The following is a 26,127-nucleotide window of genomic DNA, read 5'->3' as shown; positions in this document are numbered from 1 at the left end:
TAAAAGATACTGGTACCTGATCACAACTTCCACCTTTCCTGTTTTCAGTTTGGAGGCAGATGAAACCACTATCCACATGTCAGAGAAGCTACCAGAAAGAACCCTGTCATTCCAAAGGCAGACTACCTAATCACAGGAGGCTGGAGGAGAAAAACAAATGAATCACAACCTTAAGGATGACAATGGCACCTGAACTTGAAAACTTTGTGAAGTCAAAGACAACATGTAATTTCCCCATAAATGGTACAGAAACATGCAAAGAGTCCAGTGGCCCTCTGCAAAATCCTCATGCAACTATCTATTTAAAAAAACATGCTATCTCCCCTTCTGGGCTGTATGCTTCTTCAACGTGCCATCAACAGTGCCTAGGACATAGTGGGAGGGGCTTCTCAGTAAGTATTATTAAGCTAAATTTAATATGGCTTTATGCAGTATCTTTGGCATTTCATGCTTCCAATGTTCTTCTCTTCTCTGAACATCTTTGAAAACTTTACTTCCTTTGTTTTCAATACAGTAGAGCAGTTTTTACCCTAATACTTGACACGTAGACTACAGTATCACTCAATGAAAACAGAATTGTTTAATAATCCCTACCCACAGACATACTTAATCAAAGCACATGTGAATCATTTACAGTAAGCAGTGACTTTTTTTTTTTTTTTTTTTGAAGTAAGCTCTATGGCCAACATGGGGCTTAAACTCATTACCCTGAGATCAGGAGTCGCATGCTCTACTGAGCCAGCCAGGTGCCTCAGCAGTGACTTTTTTTTTCTTTAATGTTTATTTTTGACAGACAAAGAGAGCACAAGGGGCGGGGGGAGGGCAGAGAGAGAGGATTCTTCAAACTCACCAACTGTGAGATCGTGACCTAAGCCAAAGTCGGACACTTAACAGACTGAACCACATAGGCACCCCTCCAGCAGTGACATTTTTAAAGGAAACATATTCTTTGCCACTCTCCAAGTGACATACAGTATATCACAACTGCAAAGTGTTGTATAAAAATTAACAAATACAAGCAGTGGTACCCATTCTACAGATGAAGATTATAGAAAAGTGAAAAACAATGGATCACAGAAAACGAGCAGGAAGAGATTTTAGGCATGCGGTCATTCCTTTTTTTTTTTTTTTTTTTTTTTAATGTTTGTTTATTTATTTTGAGAGAGAAAATGCGCGTGTGTGCATGTGGGTGGGGTGCAGAGATGGGGGAGAGAGAATCCCAGGCAGGCTCCATGCTGTCGGTGCAGAGCCCGACTCAGGGCTCTATCTCACGAACCAAACTGTGGTATCAAGACCTGAGCCAAAACCAAGAATTGGACAGTCCCGGGTGCCCCCAACCTTTCCTTTTTATGAAGCAGTCAACACATCTCAACGTCATGGAGCTACTTATGGAAAGATCCACGTCCATAACCCAGGCCACGACTCTTCCTCCTTTCCTTCTCCATACTGTCTAATTATGCGTTTGTGTCTCTAGAGACCAAGAATCCCCCATGGTAATTTTACAACATCAATAATCTCAAGAATTTCTTAAAGCAAGTTCTTTGAAATTCAAATATGAATGCCTATAAACCCAAAGGAAAGGGGGAAAAGAACACACATGCACGTACAAACCATTAGTTTGCCATTATAAATCATTGCTCTAAAGCTCTGGTCAGAAGGACCTCTTGATTCCCTAGTTCTTTTCCAGAACATGAAGGACCAACACCTGCTGTCCACTTTGCAACTCCACATTCATTAGGCATAGCAGGTGTCAAATATTAGTAACACCTTAACCTCGATTTCATAAAAATTAAATGAGGGAAGACAGTGGTACAGACTCAGGCTTTTTAAAGCAATACACATATAAAGAGATAAGTAACAGGTTTGGGGCGCCTGGGTGGCTCAGTCAGTTGAGCGCCCAACTTCGGCTCAGGTCATAATCTCACAGTTCGCAGGTTTGAGCCTCGTGTCGGGCTCTGTGCTGACAGCTCAGAGCCTGGTGCCTGCTTCAGATTCTATGTGTGTATTTCTCTCTCTGCCCCTCCCCTCTCCCCTGCTCACACTCTGTCTCTCTATCGAAAATAAACACAGGGGTGCCTGGGTAGCTCAGTCAGTTGAGCATCTGACTTTAGCTCAGGCCATGATCTCACAGCTCACAAGTTCAAGCCCCACCTCGGGCTCTGTGCTGACAGCTCAGAGCCTGGATCCTGCTTTGGATTCCGTGCCTCCCTCTCTCTCTGCCCCTCCCCCACTCACACTCTGTCTCTCAAAAACCAAACATTAAAAAATTTTTTTTAAAAAGAAAAAGAAATAAACATTAAAAAAAACTTTTTTAATTGATTGTCAGGGACAATTAAGAGGTATGGAAGTGATAAGGATAGGGAAGCTAGTCTAATAATTTAAAGTAAAAAAGTTTGAGTATTAAATATGCATAAACAGTAAGAGAATAAAAGCTGTATTGTTATGAGGTCCAGGAAGGAAATTAAAAATCAAATTTCTCACAAGGCGTGCTTCCTGAATAATTAAACAATGTGAAAAAAAATCAAATATAGCAAAACAAGAGAAAACAAACTTAGACATACACAACAGTGGGTGTATATATAGAAGAAAATCTGGCATTGAAAAGGTGACAAAACTATTAAGTTTCCCTCTCTCATGTTTGTACCACGGGGTCAAACAGGACTGATGGGTTCGGGTGCCACACCACAGGGCAGAGTGCTGTTCTGAGTGCACCTCTCAATACAACTGAATAACCTCCTCTGGTGAAGCACTGACTTGTAGGCCTTTTCCCTAAACTGTCTTTTAAAATGTGAGTGGGGCCCAACGTGGCCTTCCCATCCCCTAACCCGCTAGTCTCACTGCCCAGATATACCAGTTTATTTTATATATACACATTCATATCATCACAGACACACAAGTGTTAACTGTTGTGTAAACACCTCTCTCCATGGAATACGTGGAGGACATCTTGATCAGTACACAGAGATCTAAGCCATCCCCCCTTTTAATGCTCGCACGGTATCAAAGTACCATAATTTAATCATCCATTAGTGAACTGGTAGTTTATGGTCAGCTTTTTGCTACTACAACGTCACAAAGAACACTCCAGTACATGCCTGTTGCTATAGTTTTTCAAGTTTCTGTTTGCAGTTTCTACAAGTGGGACTTCTGGGTCAAAGGGATATATACCTCATTCTGATAAATGTCCTTCAAAAAGACTGCCTCCAGCTACTTTCTAACCATCATCATAAGAGCCAACCTGGTTTCCTCCCACCCTCACCAACACTGGCATTAACGCTTTTACAGTGAAACAAAATTCATTATCTTTAAACACTACCCCAATCGCCATCTGTAGCTCAAATTGCCCAGGGCTCTTGTTCTCTCATGCTGTTCACCAACTCAACTGCAACCCCGGCTGGGTCACCCAAGGGAAAAAGATCCACTCTACTGACCTTACTTCTTGCCTAACACGGCACCTTCATGTGAGGATGGCCCTTCAGGAGTTATGAACAAGAACGCACTCAGACACGAAACACCCTTGGTTAGCTATCTCAAAGACCAGACTAGCCAATTAAATCTCACTTAACCCATAAGACAGATTAACTCCAGAACCTGGGCACGAAAAGGTGAAAGGAAGGGAAGAGTTTAGTCTGACATGGCATCATTGAATTAAATGACAGGAAGAGTATCTTACCTACTTCTCTAAATATACAAAGCATTTGCACTTCTATATCTATGCCCCAAATAGAATGTGAGGTTAATTTCTTATTTCTAGGGTAGACCTGATATTTTAAATATCTCCTTTTACCAAACTACTTTTGCTCTCACAGCATACAAAATAATAAATACTTAGGGCGCCTGGGTGGCTCAGTGGCTTGGGTGTCCGACTTCACTCAGGTCATGCATGATCTTGCGGCTCGGGGGTTCGAGCTCCACATTAGGCTCTCTGCTGTCAGCACAGAGCCCGCTTTGGATCCTGTCTCCCTCTCTCTCTGCCCTTCCCCCGGCTCATGCTCTCTCCCTCTCTTAAAAATAAACGAAGATTAAAAAAAATAATGAATACTCACAAAAGATTTATACAGATTTACACAAAATCTCAGTAAAAGATACTTAACATTATATGAAATAAAGTTAAATCTCTAATTTATTAGAAGCCATAGTTTACTCTTGACTCCTTAAAACAAGAGATCTAATAGGAAATAATTCAAACATATAAAATGGTATTTATTTTCCATATATCTACATATTATTTGATTTTCTGGTTACAAATATTATCAAAAGACTTTCTCACTATAGAATATCAGGATTTTCACATTACCCCCACATTCCCTCTCCCTATCCATGGAACAAATGCATAACACCACTGTTGATCAAACTAACATTCAGAGATTACATTATTAAGGACCATGTAAATATTACTCACTGCAGAGACATATAGTGTTGTAAGACCAAGTTTTTTCTTTTCAGTATTTTTTTTCCAAGGAAATAATGACTGCCTTAAAAAATTAAGCAAATAAGAAACCAATATATCTATCATTAATCTGTCCCTCAACTCTCACAGAACTGTCTCAACAGGTTTAAACACATCAAGACGAATATTCGTATTTGAATGTATTCCCCTCACGAATTTACTTTTCTCGCTCTTTGGCTCGATTGGGTAACATGTACTCCAATCCCTAAGCATTTGCTGGCTAGGTGGCAAAGGAAGGTGACTCATGAATATACTGGTTGACAGAAGGAAGCCAGAAAGGGATCAATTCCTGACTGCAATGTGCCCAGCAGTAATTAAGAATTTCTCTGTGAAAAAGGAACCACTAACATCACTTTAAAATAAATAGAAAATATTCAACATTTGCACTATCTAGACGTAAAATCCAGGACTGCAGAATCACGTGTTAGAGACAGAACACCAAGGAAGTCCTAAGGCCCAGTCACCTCTCTACTACTTAGTGTCACAAAAATCAGCCGGTTTCAGAGCTACCCTACCCCAGAAGAGGGCTTTTTTTTTTCCCCCAAGAACAGAGACTTCACAAGAAAATAAGTTCAGAATTCTAGTGGTTAGAGGAGTGGACTCATTAATGTGCATCTCAGCTTGATCATTTACTTGCCAGACGGTCTCAGGCAGGTCACTTAAACCTCTGTGTGCCTTGGTTTTCCTGATGTAAAAAAGGAGTATAGTAAATACAAGATTAAGGCAAGGCTCAGTATTTGCTATTATTAATATTCCAAAAACCGTATCTGCAGCTTTCACAGGACACACCTACAATCGAGTCCGCCCTGGTTACTAAGACACAAAACTGAAATTACATCTCTTGCATCTCAAGTGTTAAATACACAAGTGACATTTTACATGTAAATGCTTAGGCCCTTATTATATTGATGTCAGCAATTACTAATGACGGGCTTATTAACCTATAACTTGTTCCCCAAATGGCATTCTGCCCAACTTCTATGCCGGTGCAGCCCCTTCCCAATTTTTTAAATTGCTACTTCCCCTTTTTAGACACATGTATTCACAGCTATCTCGTTTAGCACTCAAATAGGCTGAGTACTGTTCTAAGCCCTTTGTACTAACTCAGAACCCTCATAACAGCCAGGAGACAAGTTATTATTACAAAGACCTATTCGTACCACATTCTTCCTCTCTGCCTTTCCAGCCACACTGGTCTTCTTTCATTTCCTGAAACACAACAAGCTCTCCCCCTCCTCAGCGTCTTTGCAATGGCTACTTCTCCCGGCTGGCCCTGACTCCTCTGTGTCTACAGACAGCTTGCTTCCTCTGAGTATCCTTTATGGTGCGTCTCGAACGCCACTTCCTCAGATACCTTTCTGATCACCTGGATTACACACTCCAACAGACCCCCAGTTATTCTCTACTTATGTCCATTTCCTTGTAGGTCTTATCAAAGTACTACTTTGTTTAAAACCTCCCTCACCAAAAAAAAAAAAAAAAAAAAAAAAAAGAGGTTAGAGTGGGAGAGAGACAAAGCATAAGAGACTGTTAAAAACTGAGAACAAACTGAGGGTTGATGGGGGGTGGGTGGGAGGGAGGGGAGTGTGGGTGATGGGTATTGAGGAGGGTACCTTTTGGGATGAGCACTGGGTGTTGTATGGAAACCAATTTGACAATAAATTTCATATATTTAAAAAAATAAATAAAATAAATAAATAAATAAATAAAACCTCCCTCACCTCCGACAGAATTCAAGTTCCAAGAGGGCAGGAACCTTATCTGACTTGTTCTCTGCCTGGCAAAAATGAGTGCTCAACAAATTCTAGCTAAAGGAATAACGTGAAAAAATAAAAATAAATGAATAATATGAATGGGTGCCAGGCACTACGCTAGACAGTGGGATCTGAACATTAGAGGGTATCTGCCCTCAGATATCGCAGGCTTTAGTAGGAAACTGACAAGCAAGCAATTACCAGTGAGTATTACCATAAGAGTTACCCAGAGGATGCAAAGGAGGCTTAAAGAAGGTGCTCCTAACCCAGGAGGGTGGCAAGGGAAAGGCTGTTTTCAGGAGGTAGTGATGCTAGCTGAACCCAAGGGGAGATTAGTCCTTTGTTCTTATGCGGCGGCTGTAGGAAGTTTTGTCCAAACACATGAAATTAAGATGGCCCCCAAAGCTCCCAGGAAGAAAGGTGTGCAAGCCATCTGAAGGAGCCAAACTGAATGTATTTATATATATAAAGAAAAAGGTATCAACAGAAAGGGTCAGCCCTCTCTCAAAATAAATAAATAAACATCAAAAAATTTTGAAAAAAGAAAAAAGGGGGGGTGCCTGGGTGGCTCAGTTGATTAAGCATCTGACTCTTGATTTTGGCCTAGATTGTGATCTCACTTGTTTTTTTGGGTTTTTTTTTTTTAGTTTTTTTTAATGTTTATTTTATTTTTGAGAGACAGATCCAAGTTGGGGAGAGGCAGAGAGAAAGGGAGACACAGAATCCAAAGCCAGCTCCAAGCTGTCAACACAGAGCCTGACATGGGACTGGAACTTACCAACTGTAAGATCATGACCTGAGCCCAAGTCGGACGCTTAAATGACTGAGCCACCCAGGTGCCCTTGATCTCACTTCTTTGGATCGAGCCCCATGTTGGGCTCTGCACTGGCAGCCTGGAACCTGCTTGGGGTGTGCTCGCTCTCACTCGCTCTCAGTCTCTCTCTCTCTCTCCCCCTCTCCACCCCTCCGCCCCCCAAAATAAACACTTTTTTTTTTTTAATTTTTAAAAATTAAAAAAGAAAAGAAAAGAAAGGGTCAGCCCTACAAACACTGTGGGAAAAATTAGAGAAAAAGGCTGGTAGGGGCCACTGAGCAGGGGAGCAGGAGCCTTTGCTCATAAAAATGAGTTTTCTGGTCATAAGGGATCTATTATGAGATGACGGCACCATTAAATTATGAGAAGCCATTAAACATTTGACTCATCTCATTGTTTTTGTTCTGATTCCTTCTCAGATCATCTTTTACTTATGGTATGGGCTCCTAGCGATATCTACCTATAGGGAGAGAACACACTGGTGCACACTGTAAATTACATATACAGGCTTTCCAATTTTACCTTTAAGATTCATGAGCTTGGTAATCTGATGCCAGGGAAATGGATCTGCTCTTAGTTCACCAGTTATGTACGGGGAGGTAGGAAGCCCCTCTCCCAACAAAGGATGAGGCAAGCCTGACTTCAAACAAAAGAAAAACGTTTAGGTGTTAAGAAAAACATTTGACATGAATCTGACCTTTCAGAAGGTGAAGGAAGAGGGCCAAACCCAAAGAGGATTCGAATGTTTTAGACCTGAGTTATCTGTGCGTGGGGATATGACTCATTAAGAGAGCAAGAGCAATCTGAGAGACACAAAGACTCACAGGGGGTGTTCCATTCAAGACATGTTAAATCTGCAATCTCCCAAGGGTGGTTGGGTGGAGATATCCCGTTGGCATTTGGCCGTTCAAGACCACAACTCAAGAGACCAGGAATGTTAAAATTTTGGAGACCCTTGTATTAGGACAACAGGTGAAATCACCCAAGAAAAGTGTGTCTCCTAACAAGAGATAATGACAAACTGGAACCTAAGTACACCCAGTATTTAAAAGGACAGAAGAGGAACCTGCGTAGAGACAGGCATCTAGAATTGTTCTACACACTTGTTGGATGGTGATTCAACGTCGTATTTTAACAATTACATATGCAATTTTTTACAGATAAAGTACAAAATAAAAACAAACAAACAAACAACAATTTGCTTAAAGCAAAGTTACTGAAAAAGACACAGAAGTTCTTTCAGAATACCATAATATGGCTTCCTGGGACAGGAAGGAAATCAAGGAGATACACCCTCTTGACTTCTTACCAATACTTCAAAAAGTGAAATAAAGCTTGTTGAAAGGAACAAAGAACGTTCTTTTGGGACCTACTTTAAAATGTTTAAATCTTGCCAAGAGTTCAAAGTCCATGATGCTAACCACCTTTGAATGAATTTTCAAGACAAAGATAAAAGCTCCAATGTGTACTTTAATCACTAAGGTTGGTTTTGAGAAACATACTACACACACACACACACGCTCTGTAACAAGGCAAACCTTCATCCTGTAAGAGGTCTAGGATACAGCACAGTATCATTCTCCCCAATGGTGTCACTGAGTGTGTTTGTGACTCACTGAGTTGAAAAGTTTGTCACAAGAACCACTTACCGTTTTTCTGAGCAATGCCAAGTGCTAAAAATTGAGCTGTACTAAACTTCCTACCCTATCATACTTGACAACTTTGTTGGAGAAGAACAACTACTCCATAAAAAACCTGGGATTTCAATACAAGTTGCAAAGTTAAGTGCCAAATAATGGCATGATAGGTCAAATGAGGCAGTCATCGCTAAAGCCTGGACTGCATAAGAAGAAAATGGGGTGGAAACCAGACTTTTAAAGAAAGGCAAGACAGTCAAGATAAGAAGCAACGGGAGGTAACAGGAGTATTGCAAGCAGATAGAGATATGAGCAAAGGCACAGATGATACAGGAACTGTGCTAGGAACCAGCTGGTCAGTCTTTCTGGAGGAGTAAGAGATTAATTTAGCCAGGCAATAGTCAATAAGGCCAGAGAAGTAGACAAGAAGACAGTAGAGAGCCAGACCACAGAATGCTGTACTTTATCCTATGGACGGTACAAGGCCGCGATGGTTTTGTGCACAGGTGGGTGGTGCGTGCAAAGCAAGGTTCTGGAAAAATTAATCTGGCAACTGTGTACAGAAGAGGTAATAAGGTATCGTGGTTGTGGTGAAAGTATACATATGTCAAAACTCAAACTGCACACCTGAAATTGCTGAATTTTACTGTACATAAATCATACATCAATAAGGCCAATAAACAAAACAAAACAAAACAAAACAAAGGACAAAGGTAAAGACAGGAATGAAATTAAGTATTAAAAAAATCCAGGCTGGTTTAAAAAAAAAAAAAAATCCAGGCTATAAAATTCTGGACATTCAATTGATGAGGTTAATTCAGCAGTGTGCAGAAGCCAGCTGACTGTATGCATCTCTTCCCAACTGTAAGTTCAGTGACATCACATCTGTGGTCTGAAACCAGCCATGGTGGAGTACTTGCACTTCAGAAATCGGCAAATGCTACGCATCAAGGCTTTATCCCCCCAGGGCAGTTGTTCAACACTCGCCAGCACACCACTGTGTCATTTCTATACAAGGTCTAGTATGACTATGGCACTAAATGAAGAGTCGGTCCCTCAACATTTTCTTCTAATTCAAAATAATGACATAGTTTTGAAGCGCCATCTCTCAGTCTTATGCTCAGCAGATGGTTACCAAAAAAGTGTTAGATTTAAGAGCCTAACATTTTATTAGTCTGAAGAACTAAAGCATGCCTACAAATTAAGATAGAAACCTTTGTCTGCATCTCTCAATCAAGGTTTTCTAGCTATTATGTGGTTCCCCTGGGACAAACACCAATTGATGATGATAATGCACAAAAAATTCCAGCATTCACTCCATTATAGGAAAGGCTAATTGCATGGGCCTATTATTGGAATATGCTTTCCTAGTTTAAACTAGCTGCATTTCAATAGAGTAAAGAGCATTTTCTAGAGAAACCCTACCGTGAAAAGATGAACTTTTGTCTTAACAACTTCAGTTTCAAAAACTATTCACTTATAGATGCCGATTTCACATCTCTGAAGCAAAATGGCTCATTTGTTATGTAGATTACCAAGCAATCACTTAAGAATAAAGAGGTTTCCTCTTTAGAAGCTCCAGCTAACTATCTGCACAGGCTGAATCTCAAAACCAGCCAAGTATACTTCTAAATATGACAGCAAATAACTGTTTGAATCTTTGTGATTTCACTGCACAGACATACAAGTGTGCACCTCCTTCCCATTATCCAACCCACCTTCCAGGGCCAACCTGATGTTCCTCCCCGCAAAAGGCTGCCTTTATAGAGCGCCTGGGTATCTATCTGCAATGGTAAGAAGAGAGGGTATCAGAGGCAGGTACAGCAAGAGGGACAGCATAATGATCTGTAATGGTCTGATTCCATGAGTCCTTACTTCGGTAACAGACTTACATTTTGTTCCAAAAGTTAAGTCCATTACTTAATTCAGAATGTATTTCTTTATGAATAAAAGCCAACTTAATTCACTTGTAGCTGAAGTACACGATTTTACTTTGGAACATTAATCCCCATCTATACCAATGTTTCTACTAGGAAGTACAAATGCATTCAGGGTTCTAAACTGAGACACTAACATCTTCATTGTGCGGTCCTTATTGCACCCAAAGCCCCCATCTAAGAAGGAGGGAAAGAAGACATAAGAATTATCAATGAAGAATTATGAAATATAAGGAGCAGGGAGAAAATGACAGGGGAAGAAATGACTGGAAACATGAGGAAAATCTGTAAGAATCACCAGGGTATTAACATGCCCTGCCCCACAGAGAAGTGGGGGTGGAGGGAGGGTGGTAGGTATTCAGCAGACACGTATACTTTGATGAAGAGCCCCCTGAGTTCTGATCTCCACTCCAAATGAAGAACCATAGCTCTCAGGAGTGAGCTGCCGGGCCATGAAGAGCATACAAGGATCAGTTCCAAGCCCCAGGCCTGTATACCCAGCATTTTTTGCACTAGATATCCGAGCCCAAGGGTTTTTCCTTTCGCTACTTTCCTTAGGCTTTTAATTCCCCTGGAAGAGTAAAAATAAGGACACCCCAAAAAGAAAGAAAAATGTACCTGTGGCCCTACCTCTTTACTGATATTGCCCATTCTTCAAAATGTCCAAGCCCAGGTATACAGTGTACAGTTCTAACAGCTGGGGACAAAGGTACATAAAAGACACAGGATCTACCCTCCAGGGAGCAGCCTGTGTGTGGGGGCGGGGGTAGCTAGTGTGGGGGGTTGAAGCTACAAGCACAGAGCTGATTATAAAGTGTAACTGCTCATGGGGAAAGCAAAGAATGCTACTGGAGCACACACAAGACAGGAAAAGCACCTAAGGTAGATACGGAGATGGGCATGGGAGCTCCAGGAAGGCTCAGAGGAAAATGCAATGCATGAGGTGAATACTAAAGGATAAAGGCAAGCGAGCCAGAAGAAGGGACCATGCACAACAGTCAGCCACTCCCCTCTGGAAGGCTGGTCACCTGCAGGGTGGGTGCAGTCCTACATCTTGGACCCTCACTGTAGGCAGGCACTACCCCTATCAAAAGGACCTTCTATACCCAGGTTGGGCTTTAAACCACAGGCACTGAAGAGCAACTAAGGGGTTTCAAGCAGGAAGTGGCAAGATCGGATATTCTGAAAACAGGATCACTCCAGCAGCAAAATGAAAGGCAGACTGGAAGGAGGGAGACTAGACACAGGGAGCTCTGAAGCTGTGGGGTGATCTGCAACAGCCCAGGTGGATCATGAGGGCCTGAATAAAGCAGTGGTGGTAGGGATGGGGGGGTAGGCAGAGAGAGTAAAGATGTCAAGAAGGCAGAATAAGGAGTAAAGGGATGACATTCAGGTTTCCCACTTGGGTAATAGCTGAGTGAAAACACACACACACACACACACACACACACACAATCATGGTATGACTTCAGAGGATATAATACAGAAATCAATAGCAGACATGTTAAAGTTTCAGGGGCCAGTTGGGATATTCTTGGAGAGAAGTTTGAAAGGCAGGAAGCTGTACCAATCTAGAGTCTGGGAAACAGCTCAAGTGAAGATGTGAACACCTGGGTCATTTTATGGTAAAGGATTTGTAATCTGCAAAGACTGAGCATGAAGCCTGTGGAATAATCAACCTTTAATCAATCTACATCAACCTACAGAGAGAGATGCAGGTCCAAGGCAGGGATTTACAGTGAAACAGAACTAAGTATGTTTCTTTAGTCCATGAGTCCACCACCTATGTCATCGTCGGTTTTCGTAAATAAAGATTTATCGTACTGTGCCAAGGTGATCTATTTGTTTTTTGGGTTTGTTTGTTTTTGAGAAAGAGTGTGCGTGCACCTGCATGAGCAGGGAAGGAGCAGTGGGAGAGAGAGAATCTTAAGCAGGCTCCACACGCAGTCCAGAGCCTGATGTGGGGCTCGATCTCACGACCGACAGATCATCACCTGAGCCGAAATCAAGAGCCCTGTGCTTTAATCAACTGAACCACCCAGGCGTTCCCATTTACATATTATTGATGGCTGCTTCTGTGCTGGGACAGCTGAGTTAAGTAGTTGGGGGGAAAAAAAACCATAATAGTCCACAAAGTCTAAATTGCTATTTGGCCTTTTATAGGATATCTATGATTTGCCCACCCTTCCTTTAGTCAATAACTCTTGGGCAAAGTCCATTCCACTTCCTACCTCAGTTTCTCCATTTGAGAAACAAAAAGTACATTACATTTAACTGCAAAAAGAACTTAAACGGCTCATGGATATTGTTAATTTCAAAGCCATTCATCAAAATGTATGCTCAACCCTTAAAATACTTTGTGCAACACAACCAACTGTGTTTTCAATTAAAGTCAAGGTTTTAGGGGTGCCTGGGTGGCTCAGTCAGTTAACTGTTTGACTTCGGCTCAGGTCATGATCTCACGATTTGTGAGTTTGAGCCCCGCATTGGTCTCTGTGCTGACAGCTCAGAGCCTGGAGCCTGCTTCGGATTCTGTGTCTCCCTCTCTCTCTCTCTGCCCCTCCCCTGCTCATGCTCTCTCTCTCAAAAATAAATAAACATGGAAAAAAAATTTCTAATAAAAAATAAAGTCAAGATTTTAAAGTATATAAAAATTTACAAAAGATCATTTGAGGATACAGTATTTAAATTACAAGGCAGTTTACTGATTTACATGTGACTACAAAATAAAGGGAATCCCAATCTTTTTTTTTTTTTTTTTTTTTTAAATTTTTTTTTTCAACGTTTTTTATTTATTTTTGGGACAGAGAGAGACAGAGCATGAACAGGGGAGGTGCAGAGAGAGGGAGACACAGAATCGGAAACAGGCTCCAGGCTCCGAGCCATCAGCCCAGAGCCTGACGCGGGGCTCAAACTCACGGACCGCGAGATCGTGACCTGGCTGAAGTCGGACGCTTAACGGACTGCGCCACCCAGGCGCCCCAAGGGAATCCCAATCTTAACCTAAAACCCAATTCAGAATGTTACACCACAGTCTACTCCAGAAAGCATTCACCTCTACAAGAATCTTTGATAATGGAAGAGATGCACCATAAAGCAGATTAAACCACTGCCATCATTTTTTGGTCACCTACCATGTCCAGATAACTATGCTGAGCACCTAATGCCTGTTTGTCTCATTCAAGCCCCACAATGAGGGCACCCAGACATTTTACAGATGAGGAAACTAAGCCTTAGAAAAGAGCTTCATCTCACATCACCTAGTAGAGAGTGAATGGGAGAACCAGTAACTGGTCCAGCCATAATCAGAACCAAGTCTGCCCTCAGAGGCTCCGTGCTCACCCTCAAATCCACACTTCATAAATTTGTTACTTGTACCAAGGGAGATAACATCTGCAAAGAGACAAATGGAATCTGGAAACAAGTAGGAACACATATCTGCTTCTCTTCCTCCTCAGAACTCAGAGTAGGTCTCAGAACGGCCTTTGGTATCACAGGCGTAAGAAGGTGAAACATATCAACTATCCCAAAGGGCTCTGGCCTCGGAACCACAACCAGGCTCAGCACTCACTGCCAGCAGAGAATGTATTCTGGTTTCCACGCCATCACCTCACAAATGAACTTTTTAAACAACCCCCTCTATAAACTGAGAGCAGCTAGCACCAGAAATAAAAAGATCTTAGTAAATCAGATATTACAGTAATGTACTCTAAGAGGTAATACAATACACTCAGTGGAAAGAACACAGGCTTTCGCTTCAAATTGACCCGCGTTTGAATTCTGGGTTCAACACTAGCCTTCTTTACGACCGTAACTTACGTTCTGCGAGTCGTCTCCCTTGGGAAAAGAAGACCACCTTCCTTTCCACATGGTCTGCCGAAATAGCAGCACTGTTATGTCGACTTTAGTGGGTTTAGAGTCAGCCCGAGTTTATCACCCAGCCCTGCAACTTACTTGGCATGAGACTGAGGCCTAAGCCTCAGGTTTCTCATCTGTAAAACAGGAAAAATGACAACAGGATCTACCTCTTGGGGTATTTTGAGGATTAAGATATCTAAAGTGCTAACAGCACAGTGCCTGGCACACAGTAAGCACTCTAAGAGGCTTTTTATCGGTTTAAGTTACAGACCAAGTGACAACTCAACCTCACACCTTCCTAGAACTGATCTTTTAGGGGAAACAGCATCCCTCCCTCAGGCTATGAAATTAACTTTTATAGCTTTAAAGGAGTGGTAGAAACATATTTCCAAAAAAAAAAAAAAAACACACACACACACACAGTGGCTTGGCTCCATTTTGTTAAATGGCGGGAAGTTTTCTCATTTCTTGCCTCAAACTTCAAAAAAAGAAAAAAAATTAAATAATCCTACTGGTGCTTTCAGGCAGACAACGCCCTTACCCTCTAAACTGAACAAGATCATTTTCCCCCACATATGGTTTTCAGAGCACCAGGAAGAAACACTGGAAAGGCATCTGCTGAGAAGCAGAACTTTAACGCTTTGTAAAACAGTCTGCCTGCACCTGGGGCCAAAGCACAAGCAAACAGACTAAGCAACCCAGACTCCAGTCTGCCTGTCTTGCAAAAAATCCCCCGTCCCCAACATGTAGTCATGTTTGAGCCTCACCCCCCCACCTCAAAAGTCACAAAAATACTGAATTCCAGAGCTTTCTTCCAATCATTAGTTCTGGATTTAGAAACATATCAAAGGCAATGCAAAAACAACCTATAATAAAAAAATTCCTTGTCCTTGGCCAGCCTCCTAAGTCCATCCAGCTAAAATGTGCCTTTCACCCCAGGTTCAATCATTAATGACATGACAGAAGAAATTCATAAATCTCTCTCTCACAAGGCTTTCTCAGATGCACGTTTTTGGTTTATAGGTCTTCAGCTTTTTTGTATAGGTAGATAATCACATTCATTTAGTCCAAAGCCCTAATATCCTAAACACAAACTTTTAGCGGGTACTATAACTGGCTTATAGAAGTCTTCTGCCATTAAGCATATCCAGTTCAGGGTGCCTGGGTGGCTCAGTCGGTTAAGCATTCAACTTCTGCTCAGGTCATGATCTCATGGTTCCTGGGCTTGAGCCCCATGTCGGGCTCAGTGCTGACAGCTCCGAGCCTGCTTCACATTCTGTGTCTCCCTCTCTCTCTGCTCCCCCCCTGCTTGCTTTGCTCGCTCTCTCTCTCTCTCTCTCAAAAATAAACATTAAAAATATATATATCCAGTTCAAGGAATTTAAGAAAAATAGGAAAAGTCTTTTGATACAGCACTGGCTTCATCTACCACAGAAATCAACATGCTTAGCTTATATAGACCTTAACAGATTTGCGCTTTTTTAAAAAAATTTTTCTTTAATGTTTATTTTTGAGGAAGAGAGACAGAGCATGAGCAGGGGAGGGGCACAGAGAGAGAGGGAGACACAGAATCTCAAACAGGCTCAGGTTCTGAGCTATCAGCACAGAGCCCGACGCAGGGCTCGAACCCACAAACCGTGAGATCATGACCTGGGCCAAAGTCAGACGCTTAACCGACTTGAGCCACCCAGGCGCCCCAAACAGATTTGCTTTAAATTTCTCAATCATTTGCTATAGAATCATAACAAGTGATTAATGTTTTGTGCTTGCTTCTCGTTTTTTAAAAACCATTCATCGGAGCGCCCGGGTGGCTCAGTTGGTTGAACACCTGACTTTGGCTCAGGTCATGATTTCACGATTTGTGAGTTCCAGCTCACTGCTGTCAGCACAGAGCCCACTTCAGATCCTCTGTCCCCCGCCCTTTCCCCACTGGCATGTTCTCTCTTAAAAATAAACATTAAAAAAGAATTTATCTATGCTCAAGTTCTAGAAGAATAGAAAGAAAGAAAGAAAGAAAGAAAGAAAGAAAGAAAGAAAGAAAGAAAGAAAGAAAGAAAGAGAGAAAGAAAAAGAGAAAAGAAAGAAAATAAATCCCTATCGAAATCAAATTCAGGACAAGAAGCATCCTCTCCAACACTATGCAACAGTCCAGACTTGCAAGCCTTACTTTTGTTTTGAAAGCTAAAGGGAAGGAAAGTAGCTTTTCTGTTTTAGCTTTCATTCCTGGGGAAATGGAAATAGATGCAGGGCTTCAAGGTTATACAGTACACACAGAGAACATCCTGTCCACTTGCCTAACACACTGGTAGCATGCTCACAGCTAATGGTCAAACCACCTGCAAAAGTCTCATTTGCTCAGTCCCACATGTTGCCCACAAATTCAAGATTATGCTGTTTCATTTTGTTTATTTTAGAACAGTCACCTTGTATCCAACTGATCCAGCCCACGGCTGCTGCCAACCTGTTAACAAGTATTACATCTGCTAAAGGCAGGAAGTAAATAGAACACTTCCAGCCCCTACCCTAATGGCAGACCCTCTACCCCTACTCCTTCTGCACCTGCTAAACTGTGCGTGTGTTGTCTGTATGTGTGTTGGAGGCTGTGGGTGGAGGACAGGAGATGACAAGGCTGACAGAACGCACACTGTGGGGGTTTCTGAGAGGAAAGGTCACAGGCAGGAATATTAGGCAATACAAACTTGTCCAGTTCTTTTAATCCCAGGTATGCTGCTCCCTGAAATAAATCCTTAGCTAATAAAAAGACTTTTACAGATATCACGGAGGGATGTGGGTGATTTTAAAGCATCAAGTAGCTAGGAAAGAAAACTACAACTTTGAACTGTAAGGTTTAGAAGAGTTCTTTTTAAAAATCTACCTGCATATGATTTTCCTAAATTAAAAATAGTATCTATGCAGTATTCCATGTTGCCCCCTGCATCTCAACGAACATACCTTTGAGTACTCTCCTTAAAACAAACCCAAGTGTGGGATTCATTACCAAGAGCTAAAACCAAACACACACACCAACGACCATTACTATTGTGTGCTATACATTTAACATTTCTTCTCTGAAGGCACTGAGAGTTTCAGAATCCTGCAACTACCTCCAACCTGGTCTCTAAAACTGCTTCTATTTAAATTGGGTGCTGATCAGCCTCAATTTTCAGGCCTTAAAGCAAGACAAATGCTCCCATTAAAAAGGACTGGCAGAGGGACACATGATGGCTGGCTCAGTCAGTAGAGTATGCAACTCTTGATCTTGGGGGGCCTGAGTTCAAGCCTCACACTGGCATGGAGCTTTAAAAAAAAAAAAAAAAAAAAAAAAGACTGGCAGCTCAGGAATGCCAAAAGTGGCAAGACCCCAAAGAGAGGGCTCATATCATCACCTTTACACACACACACAGTTGATTAACGAGAGCCACTCAAGCTCTCTACATGAAGTTCTTACAACTGTATTCATACTTGCTGTGATGTATAGCAAGAGACGCAAAGATCAAAAATATCCTCATGAAAGACGTCCAAAAACACAAATTCTTAAAATTACCAACCCTGTATAAACCTACACCTATTCTGATTTGATGATAGAAAGAAAATACCCATTAGACCATCTGCTGTGCCTCTTAAAAGCAAGAAGGCATGGATGAGAGCAAATGTATTCAGTGCTAGGCTACAATTATTTCTATTTTGGAAAGTAAATGACCAACCCCAGTTCAAAGGAAAAATATCAATTTCTGTTATCTGCGTGTTTCAAAAGGGCAGTAATAAATAAGAGCCAAACTTATGAGTCTGAAACTGAAATTAAAACAAAAGCTCGACTGACCATAATTTTAAAATACCAAAACCCATTTCTAGACTTAACAAAAATAAAAAATAAAAAAATTCTCCCGTTGGGGTCCTGGGTGACTTGGTTGAGCGTCAGACTTCGGCTCAGGTCATGATCTCACAGTTCGTGAGTTCAAGCCCCATATCGGACTCTCTGTTGTCAGCACAGGGCCCACTTCGGATCCTGTCCCTCTCTCTCTCTACGCCTCTCCCCTGCTTGTGTGCCTGCATGCATGCACTATCTCGAAAATAACACATAAAAAAAATCTGTTAATACCCCCACTTAAAACCTTCACCAATGCCTCTCGGTGCCTGCAGAACACAATTCCCTCAGCCCCCCACACGTCTGCAGAGCCTTCGCTTGTGCCTTGGCCTCCCCAATCCAGGAACTCTGTGCACATTCATGATGGGCTTTTATAGCTCTATGCCTTTGCCGACTTCCCTCTTCTCCCTCCGGAATGTCCTTCAAGTCTGTATGCTGTCCGAAAACGCCTACTCATCTTTCAAGACCAAGGTCAAGCTTCACCTCTCGTAAGAGCCACGTTTCCAAGTGGGCTGCGCATTACTCCCTCCTCTATGTCACTCTGTCATTCAAGGGCTGACAAAGTTCACCTCTCTCTCCTAGAACAGAGGAGCTATGTCTCTTGCTTTTCATGGTAGCACCCTTACTGCTTTGCAAGGGCCTCACAGAGAAAAGGCACTCAAAATATTTGGTTAGAAAACAGACTGAGACAACAATGGGATACCCTTTCACATCCATCACATTAGCAAATACTAAAAAAGCTAGACAAGTGTTCGTATGGATATGAACAAACAGGAGGCCTCAAATGCTGTTGACGGAAATGTAGTTTTTTGGTACAACCACTTTAAAGAGTAACTTTTTTGGGGTACCAGAGTGGCTCAGTCGGTTAAGCGTCCGACTTTGGCTCACATGATCTCACAGTTTGTGGGTTTGAGCCCCGCGTCTGGCTCTGTGCTGACTGCTCAGAGCCTGGAGCCTGCTTTGGATTGTGTCTCCCTCTCTCTCCGCCCCTCCCCTGCTCGCTCTGTCTCAAAAATAAACAAACATTAAAAAAAATTTTTTTTAATTAAAGAGTAACTTTTTCATCTCTAGCAAAGCTGAAGACACGCACCATTAAGACCAGCAATTATATGGGGCACCGGGGTGGCTCAGTTGGTTAAGTGTCTGACTTCAGTTCAGGCCATGATCTCACCGTTCGTGGGTTTGACCCCCACGTTGGGCTCTGTGTTGACAGGTCGGAGCCTGGAGCCTGCTTCAGATTCTGTGTCTCCAGCTCTCTCTGCCCCTCCCCTGCCCATGCTCTCTCAAAAATAAATAAATATTAAAAATAAAAAAAAAGCAATTTTGCTTCAGGTTATATACATTAGGTCATTATTTGTCAAATGTGGGTCCTGATCAGCACTTTTTACAATGAGGGGATAGATACATTATTTCAAGGATGTGTCTCTTGTATTGCTAAGGATTTTTTCAGGGTAAATATTTTTTTAATTATTTTTATAGAACTACAGCTTCCATTATATCTGTGCATGTAATGTGTGCACGCTGGGTCTCAATGTAAAATACATTTCTTATTATGTCTAATGAACAAAAGAGCCTGGAAAATCTTGCCCTACTGCCCTACAGAAACACATATGTGCTCAAAATGACATTCATAAATGTTGTTTACAGCTCTATATATAATGGCAAAAAATTGAAAGTAACCTAAATGTACATCAACAAATAAGGAAAATATGGTATATGCATGTAACTTTTATAAATGAGGTACAGCTACTTCTATCAGTATCAACAAATCTTAAAAATACGGAACTAAAATGTATGCTACTATTTATTTAAACACGCAAAGCAATGATAAATATTACTTATGGATATGCACATATACATAAGAAAGTAAAAAAAAAAATGAGGGGAAAGAGAATTGAAAAAAGTTGCAACTTCTAGTTCATGAAGAGGGGGAGGGGAGAGGAATCGTGGAGGACTACACAGAGGCTTCAATTTAACTACAGGTCTTCTCCCTTTTTTTTTTTTTTTTTTTTTTCCAACATTTTTTATTTATTTTTGGGACAGAGAGAGATAGAGCATGAACGGGGGAGGGGCAGAGAGAGAGGGAGACACAGAATCGGAAACAGGCTCCAGGCTCCGAGCCATCCGCCCAGAGCCTGACGCAGGGCTCGAACTCACGGACCGCGAGATCATGACCTGGCTGAAGTCGGACGCTTAACCGACTGCGCCACCCAGGCGCCCCTTCTCCCTTTTTAAAAAATAAAATTTCTGGGGCACCTGGGTGGCTCAGTCGGTTAAGGGTCTGACTCGATTGCGGCTCAGGTCGTGATCTCATGGTTGTGAGATTGAGCCTGGCATCAGGCTCCACTCTAGGCATGGAGCCTGTTTAAGATTTCTCCCTTCCTCCTCTTCTGCCGCTCTCCCACTTGTGTGTGCTCTCTCAAAAAATAAATAAATAACAAATAAAATACAAAAAATTTTTTTAAATGTCTGCAACAAAGACGGCAAAATGTTAAGATCTGACAAAACAGTAAATGGATGCTGTTCTATTATCAGCAAGATTTCTTCCTATTTCTTGTGGTGCTCAAAATATCTCATCATCCAAAAAATATTTTTAGGGGTGGCTGGATGGCTCCGTCAGTTAAGCGTCCAACTTCGGCTCAGGTCATAATCCCGCAGTCCATGTGTTCGAGCCCCGCATCAGGCTCTGCGCTGACAGTTCGAAGCCTAGAGCCTGCTTCAGATTCTGTGTCTGTCTGTCTGTCCGTCCGTCTGTCTCCCTCCCTCCCTCTCTCTCCAAAAAAAAAGAAGAAAAAGAAAAAAAAAAAGAAAAACTCTAAAAGCTTAATTTATAAGTTATGAGAATGTGTGAAAAACATTTTCCCCACTAGGATAACATGAGTTTTAAAGCAATTTTTGCAGAACTTTGTCTTTCTAATACTGTTTAGAGTAAGAGCATATGCTTTCATACTCTGAAAATGGATAAACAATCTCATCACTTCAATATTTCCTCTATGGAAAAATTACATGATACCAGTGGAATTGGTGTTAACATTCTCTGGTGTGATAACGGTACTGTACTTACACAGGAAAAGTCCTTACTCTTTGAAGATGTTCAAGTATTTTAGGTAAAAGTGTCATGGCTTTTGCAACTTACTTGGAAAAGGCTCAACTAAAAACATGTATGATAAAGGAAATATGACAAAATGTTTATTGAGTCTACATGGAAGATCTACAGGTATTCACTTATTTTATTCTTTCCACTTTCATGTATCTGAGATTTTTCATAGTAAACTATAAAGAAAAATTTCCAGTGAATATCTGTTGAACAAAAACCATAATGCCGATGTGATGCAATTCTATCTACATTACCCTTACCAACTAACTTCCAGAATAAAATGAAGTTTTATCTGCTTCTGTAGTTTTACTCATAAAAATGTGGCAGCTGAAAGAAAAAGATCTACAATATGGCAAGTTAAAGGCCTACCATATTTTAACCAGTAAATATTATTGCCGACCCGCAACACTGGTTCTGCAATATTACTGAATCATAACCTAAGGTAGCTTGAACAAGCTTAGACACTTTTTGTGTGATTAAAAGTTATGCAGTAATTTGAAAAAAATCATAAAACTGATAACCAATTTCCTTAATCACCTTTCCAACAAGCCAAACTTCGGTAAAAGGATCTATAACTTAATACCTTGTTCTTGTCTATAATGAGCTAAAAAACCCCAATTACAAACATCCGAGGTGACTGATATTAGATAGAACTGGTTTTAAAACATGGAAACAATCTGAAATCTATTGTTCAAAACACCAGGGATCGGGGAACAAAGAAGGGAGAGAAATGTACTGGCTTGAAATTAAACTGTTTCAGAGAATTCTAACAAGGGCCTTGTCCCATTTACTAAACCATACTGCCTTTCAAGATGCACTCTACATACAAAATGAAACTGAAACACGACACGGGTAAACCACAAGTCCCCTTCTCCTAAAACAGACAGGGAACAGATACAACTCACCCCACTGGACAAAACCAGAAGGCATTCTTAATTTGGCAGCTCCCCATGACCAGACAAGGATTATAAGATCTTGCTTTAATTCTCCCATCTGTAATAATGGTAACAACTCATTTATTCATAGTTAGTCGAAGTGTGACTTAAACATGGTAAACCAAGCATTTGAATTTTTAGGTGAGCAGGTGAGCAGTTAACACTGAATAATATTTTAATAACTGTTCTTTTGATAATACGTCAACTAATTCCAAGGATCCGTTTCTAGAAATGAAAGGACAACAACTGTTACTGGCCTAAGACAGGAGCTTCTCCTACTCAAACTTAACATTGATGCAGGTTTCTAAACACGAAGCAAAATTTTATCTCAGCAAGTCAGAAATGAAGATGTCAAGGTTTTCTACTTTACACTTCTAAAAAGCCCTAGGAAAAATTCAAACCAAGAAAGTAGTAAGCTGCAGAACTTATTTTTATAATACATATCTATAAAGATAAGATTCAAACTAAGATTTAAAATTTGTCATAAAGCTATTTTTTTTTTTTTAACGTTCATTCATTTTTGAGAGACAACATGAACGGGCGAGGGGCAGAGAGAGAAGGAGACACAGAATCTGAAGCAGGCTCCAGGTTCTGAGCTGTCAGCACAGAGCCGAACTCACAGACCGTGAGATCGTGACCTGAGCTGAAGTCGGACGCTTAACCGACTGAGCCACCCAAGGTCCCTCATAAAGCTATTTTCAACTCTCTATTCCCTAGAAGGCAATGCCAGGTATACACACGGCTGTGAAGATCTTTCATATGTTACATATATACACACAATAAGTTACATGCAAGATGGCTATACAGATAAAAATCACAATATTCAAGTTGTAAAAACTTAGGATCCTCTAAGCCAACTCCTTACTCGATATGTAAGGAAACAGATACCCAAGAAGGAAGTGAAAGGCACAAGGTCTTGCAGCACTGAGCAGCAGAGAGAACGAAGGGCGAGAACACTGGATGGCCTGCCAGGCAGTTTTCTTTCATCCTAACATGCTGCCCCTCCTCTACACCAACCTCCCAAATTAGGTCTTGAATTCAAGTTTGAAGATAAACTATAAGTGAGAAGAGACAAGTGAATGGTTTGTCTTCTCCCTTAATGCCCCAGCATAAATAATTTTATCATGTAACCCAGTCTTCCAGCAAAGCAAAATCTGTAAGACATGTGATAAAGGTAAGAAATAACATTTATAAACCAAAATTCAAGGCATGGGAAGCCAAGCCTGAATGATAATGCTCCCAAATATGTAAATGAAAGAAAAAAACAAACAAACCCTTATCGTTCATTGTGGCAACACTGCTGGTTATCCAACCCAGTATCTATTCTTTCTTCTTTCTTTTTTCTTTTTTTTTTTAACTTATTTCTACACCCAACGCGGGGCTTGATCTCCCAACTCATGGGTTCGAGCCCTGAGTTGGGCTCTGTGCTGACAGCTCCGAGCCTGGAGCCTACTTCAGATTCTGTGTCTCCTTCTCTCTCTGCTCTTCCCCCGCTCAAACTCTGTCTCTCCTTCAAAAATAAGTAAACATTAAAAAAAAATTTTTTAACTAAAATCTTGGGGTGCCTGGGTGGCTCAGTCAGTTGGGCATCTTGGTTTTGACTCAGGTTATCAGCTCATGGTTCTTGGCTTCGAGCCCTCTGTTGGGCTCTGCGTGGACAGTGCAGAACCTGCTTGGGATTCTCTTTCTCTCTCTCTCCCTCTCTCTGTTCCTCCTCCTGCTTGTGCTCTCTGTCAAAATAAATACTTAAAAAAAAAAGAATATTTAAAAACTAAAAATAAAAAAAATCTTTAAAAAATGGGTGCCTATGTTATTTATTTGTATATCTTTATATCTCCATGTTATGGTCCTTTTTGTTTTTATACAGAATTAAATAGAAGCACAAAGTTAGTAACAGAATCTAATAATTCAGCTCTTACTAGACCTCTTCAAGACAACAGAAATTGCTCTAAAGATACAGAAATGAGCATCCGTACTTCCCAGGTCCTCATAAGACCACACAGAATAAATATTAACAGTGCTCAGGTTCAGAATAATAGAAGCCAAAGGTAAACTTACAACTTCTTCAAGCCTCAGTGTGGTATTGGTAAATTTAAAATTTTTTCAATTAAAAGAAATGTTTGAAATCTTTTAATTCTGGGGTGGCTCAGTTGGTTAAGCATCCACCCCTTGATGTCGGCTCAGGTCATGATCTCACAGTTTACGAGTTCAAGCCCCATGTCGACAATCACCTGCTTGGGATTCTCTTCCCATTCCTCTCTCGCTGCCCCTCCCCCGCCAAAACAAACTTTAAAAAAATAATTTTTTAATCCTGTTACTCATTTTCTAAGAGCTGCACAGTACAACCTCCTTTACCTGCTTTACAACAGAAATGGAAACAACTCAATACTCACCATTATGTTTCTATCAACAATATGATTAAATAGAAAAAAAAAAGCTTTGCATATAAAAAAAACTTATATCACATTTTACACTTTATTGTAAAAGACTGAATTCTGGCAACAGAATCTAGTCTTCTCACTTGAAATAAAGATAACTCGCCTGGGTGGCTCAGTAGGTTGAGCGCCGACTTCGGCTCAGGTCACGATCTCGCGGTCCGTGAGTTCGAGCCCCGCATCGGGCCCCTGTGCTGACAGCTCAGAGCCCGGAGCCTGTTTCAGATTCTGTGTCTCCCTCTCTCTGACCCTCCCCCATTCATGCTCTGTCTCTCTCTGTCTCAAAAATAAATAAACGTTAAAAAAAATTTTAAAAAAAAGAAAGATAACTGCTTTATGAATGGGATATTCTAACAATGGACCTATTGTCAACTGCCCAGAGTCAGCTCAGGGCCTGATAAAATAAAATTTAATGTAACCTATCCTGTAGCCCAAGAAGTAAACTGCTGTCTAATGTTTCCTCAGCTCCAAACAAAAAATGCAACGACAAAAAAAAGTGCTGCCTTATTTCATCACATCGACAATACACCATTATTTCATGACACCAAGAAAGAAAAAAGCTGACAAACACTACCAACTGAAAGCCATCTCCATTTCAAAGATGTGGAGATGTAGGAAAAAAGTCTTAGAATCTATATAACATGGTGTAAACTCTGGCATTCTTTACTAACATGAAAACACTTGCCATTTTCATGTTATACCAATTCCCCTTCAAGGCTAAACGTGTATTTATTTACCTGCTTTACTATATACTTCAATTCAATCTGATTTGAATATTTGATTAAAGACTCTAGTATTATGCCAACACTACACTAGGAACAAATAAAGCACATCCTATGACAACAACATGACAACTTCTCTTCATACATTTGTGAAGGCAGTTCTCAAACTGTCTGGTCTTAGCACCCTTCACACTTAAAAAAAAAAAAAAAAAAAAAAAAAAAAAATCAATGACCCCAGGGGCGCCTGGGTGGCTCATTCGCTGAGCGTCTAACTTCAGGTTATGATCTCACAGTCGGGAGTTCAAGCCCCACATCGGGCTCTCTGTTATCAGCACAGAGCCTGCTTCGGGTCCTGTCTCTCCCTTGCTCTGCACTTCCCCTGCCCATGCTCCCTCTCTCAAAAATAAATAAAACCATTACCATTAAAGAAAAAAAAAATCGACGACCCCAAAGAGCTTTTGTATGGATATTTACCATTTTGAAATTAAAAACATCAATTCATTTAAAATAATAAATTTTACACATTTTAACATATATCATTTTTATGAAAAATAATTTCCAAAATAAAAAAACAATTTAGCAAATTTCTTTAATATCTGGCTTAACAGAAGTGGGCTGGATTG

The 26,127-nt window shown here is 40.9% G+C and overlaps 1 protein-coding gene across 9 annotated transcripts in view; it reads right to left on the bottom strand.

Annotated features, from left to right (window-relative positions):
- The window catches only part of UBE2H (ubiquitin conjugating enzyme E2 H), a 103,846-nt gene that overhangs the window by 58,541 nt on the left and 19,178 nt on the right, over window positions 1-26,127 (bottom strand). For 2 of the 9 annotated variants that reach the window (XM_058724290.1, XM_058724291.1), the window contains exon 1: window positions 17-1,070. The exons of 2 other annotated variants lie outside the window; for them this stretch is intronic. In XM_058724290.1, the coding sequence (XP_058580273.1) occupies window positions 17-78 (62 nt within the window). In that variant the 5' untranslated portion in view covers window positions 79-1,070. Of the gene's footprint in view, window positions 1-16; window positions 2,246-14,411; window positions 14,466-14,546; window positions 14,804-22,317; window positions 22,754-26,127 lie in introns of those variants that run through there. 5 more of the 9 variants (XM_058724292.1, XM_058724295.1, XM_058724296.1 and 2 more) reach the window with 5 other exon arrangements.

The sequence above is a fragment of the Neofelis nebulosa genome, chromosome 4, assembly GCF_028018385.1.
Source record: "Neofelis nebulosa isolate mNeoNeb1 chromosome 4, mNeoNeb1.pri, whole genome shotgun sequence".
Lineage (NCBI taxonomy): Eukaryota > Metazoa > Chordata > Mammalia > Carnivora > Felidae > Neofelis > Neofelis nebulosa.
The sequence above is the reverse complement of the archived record's forward strand: the minus strand, read 5'-3'. Positions and strand labels throughout refer to the sequence as shown.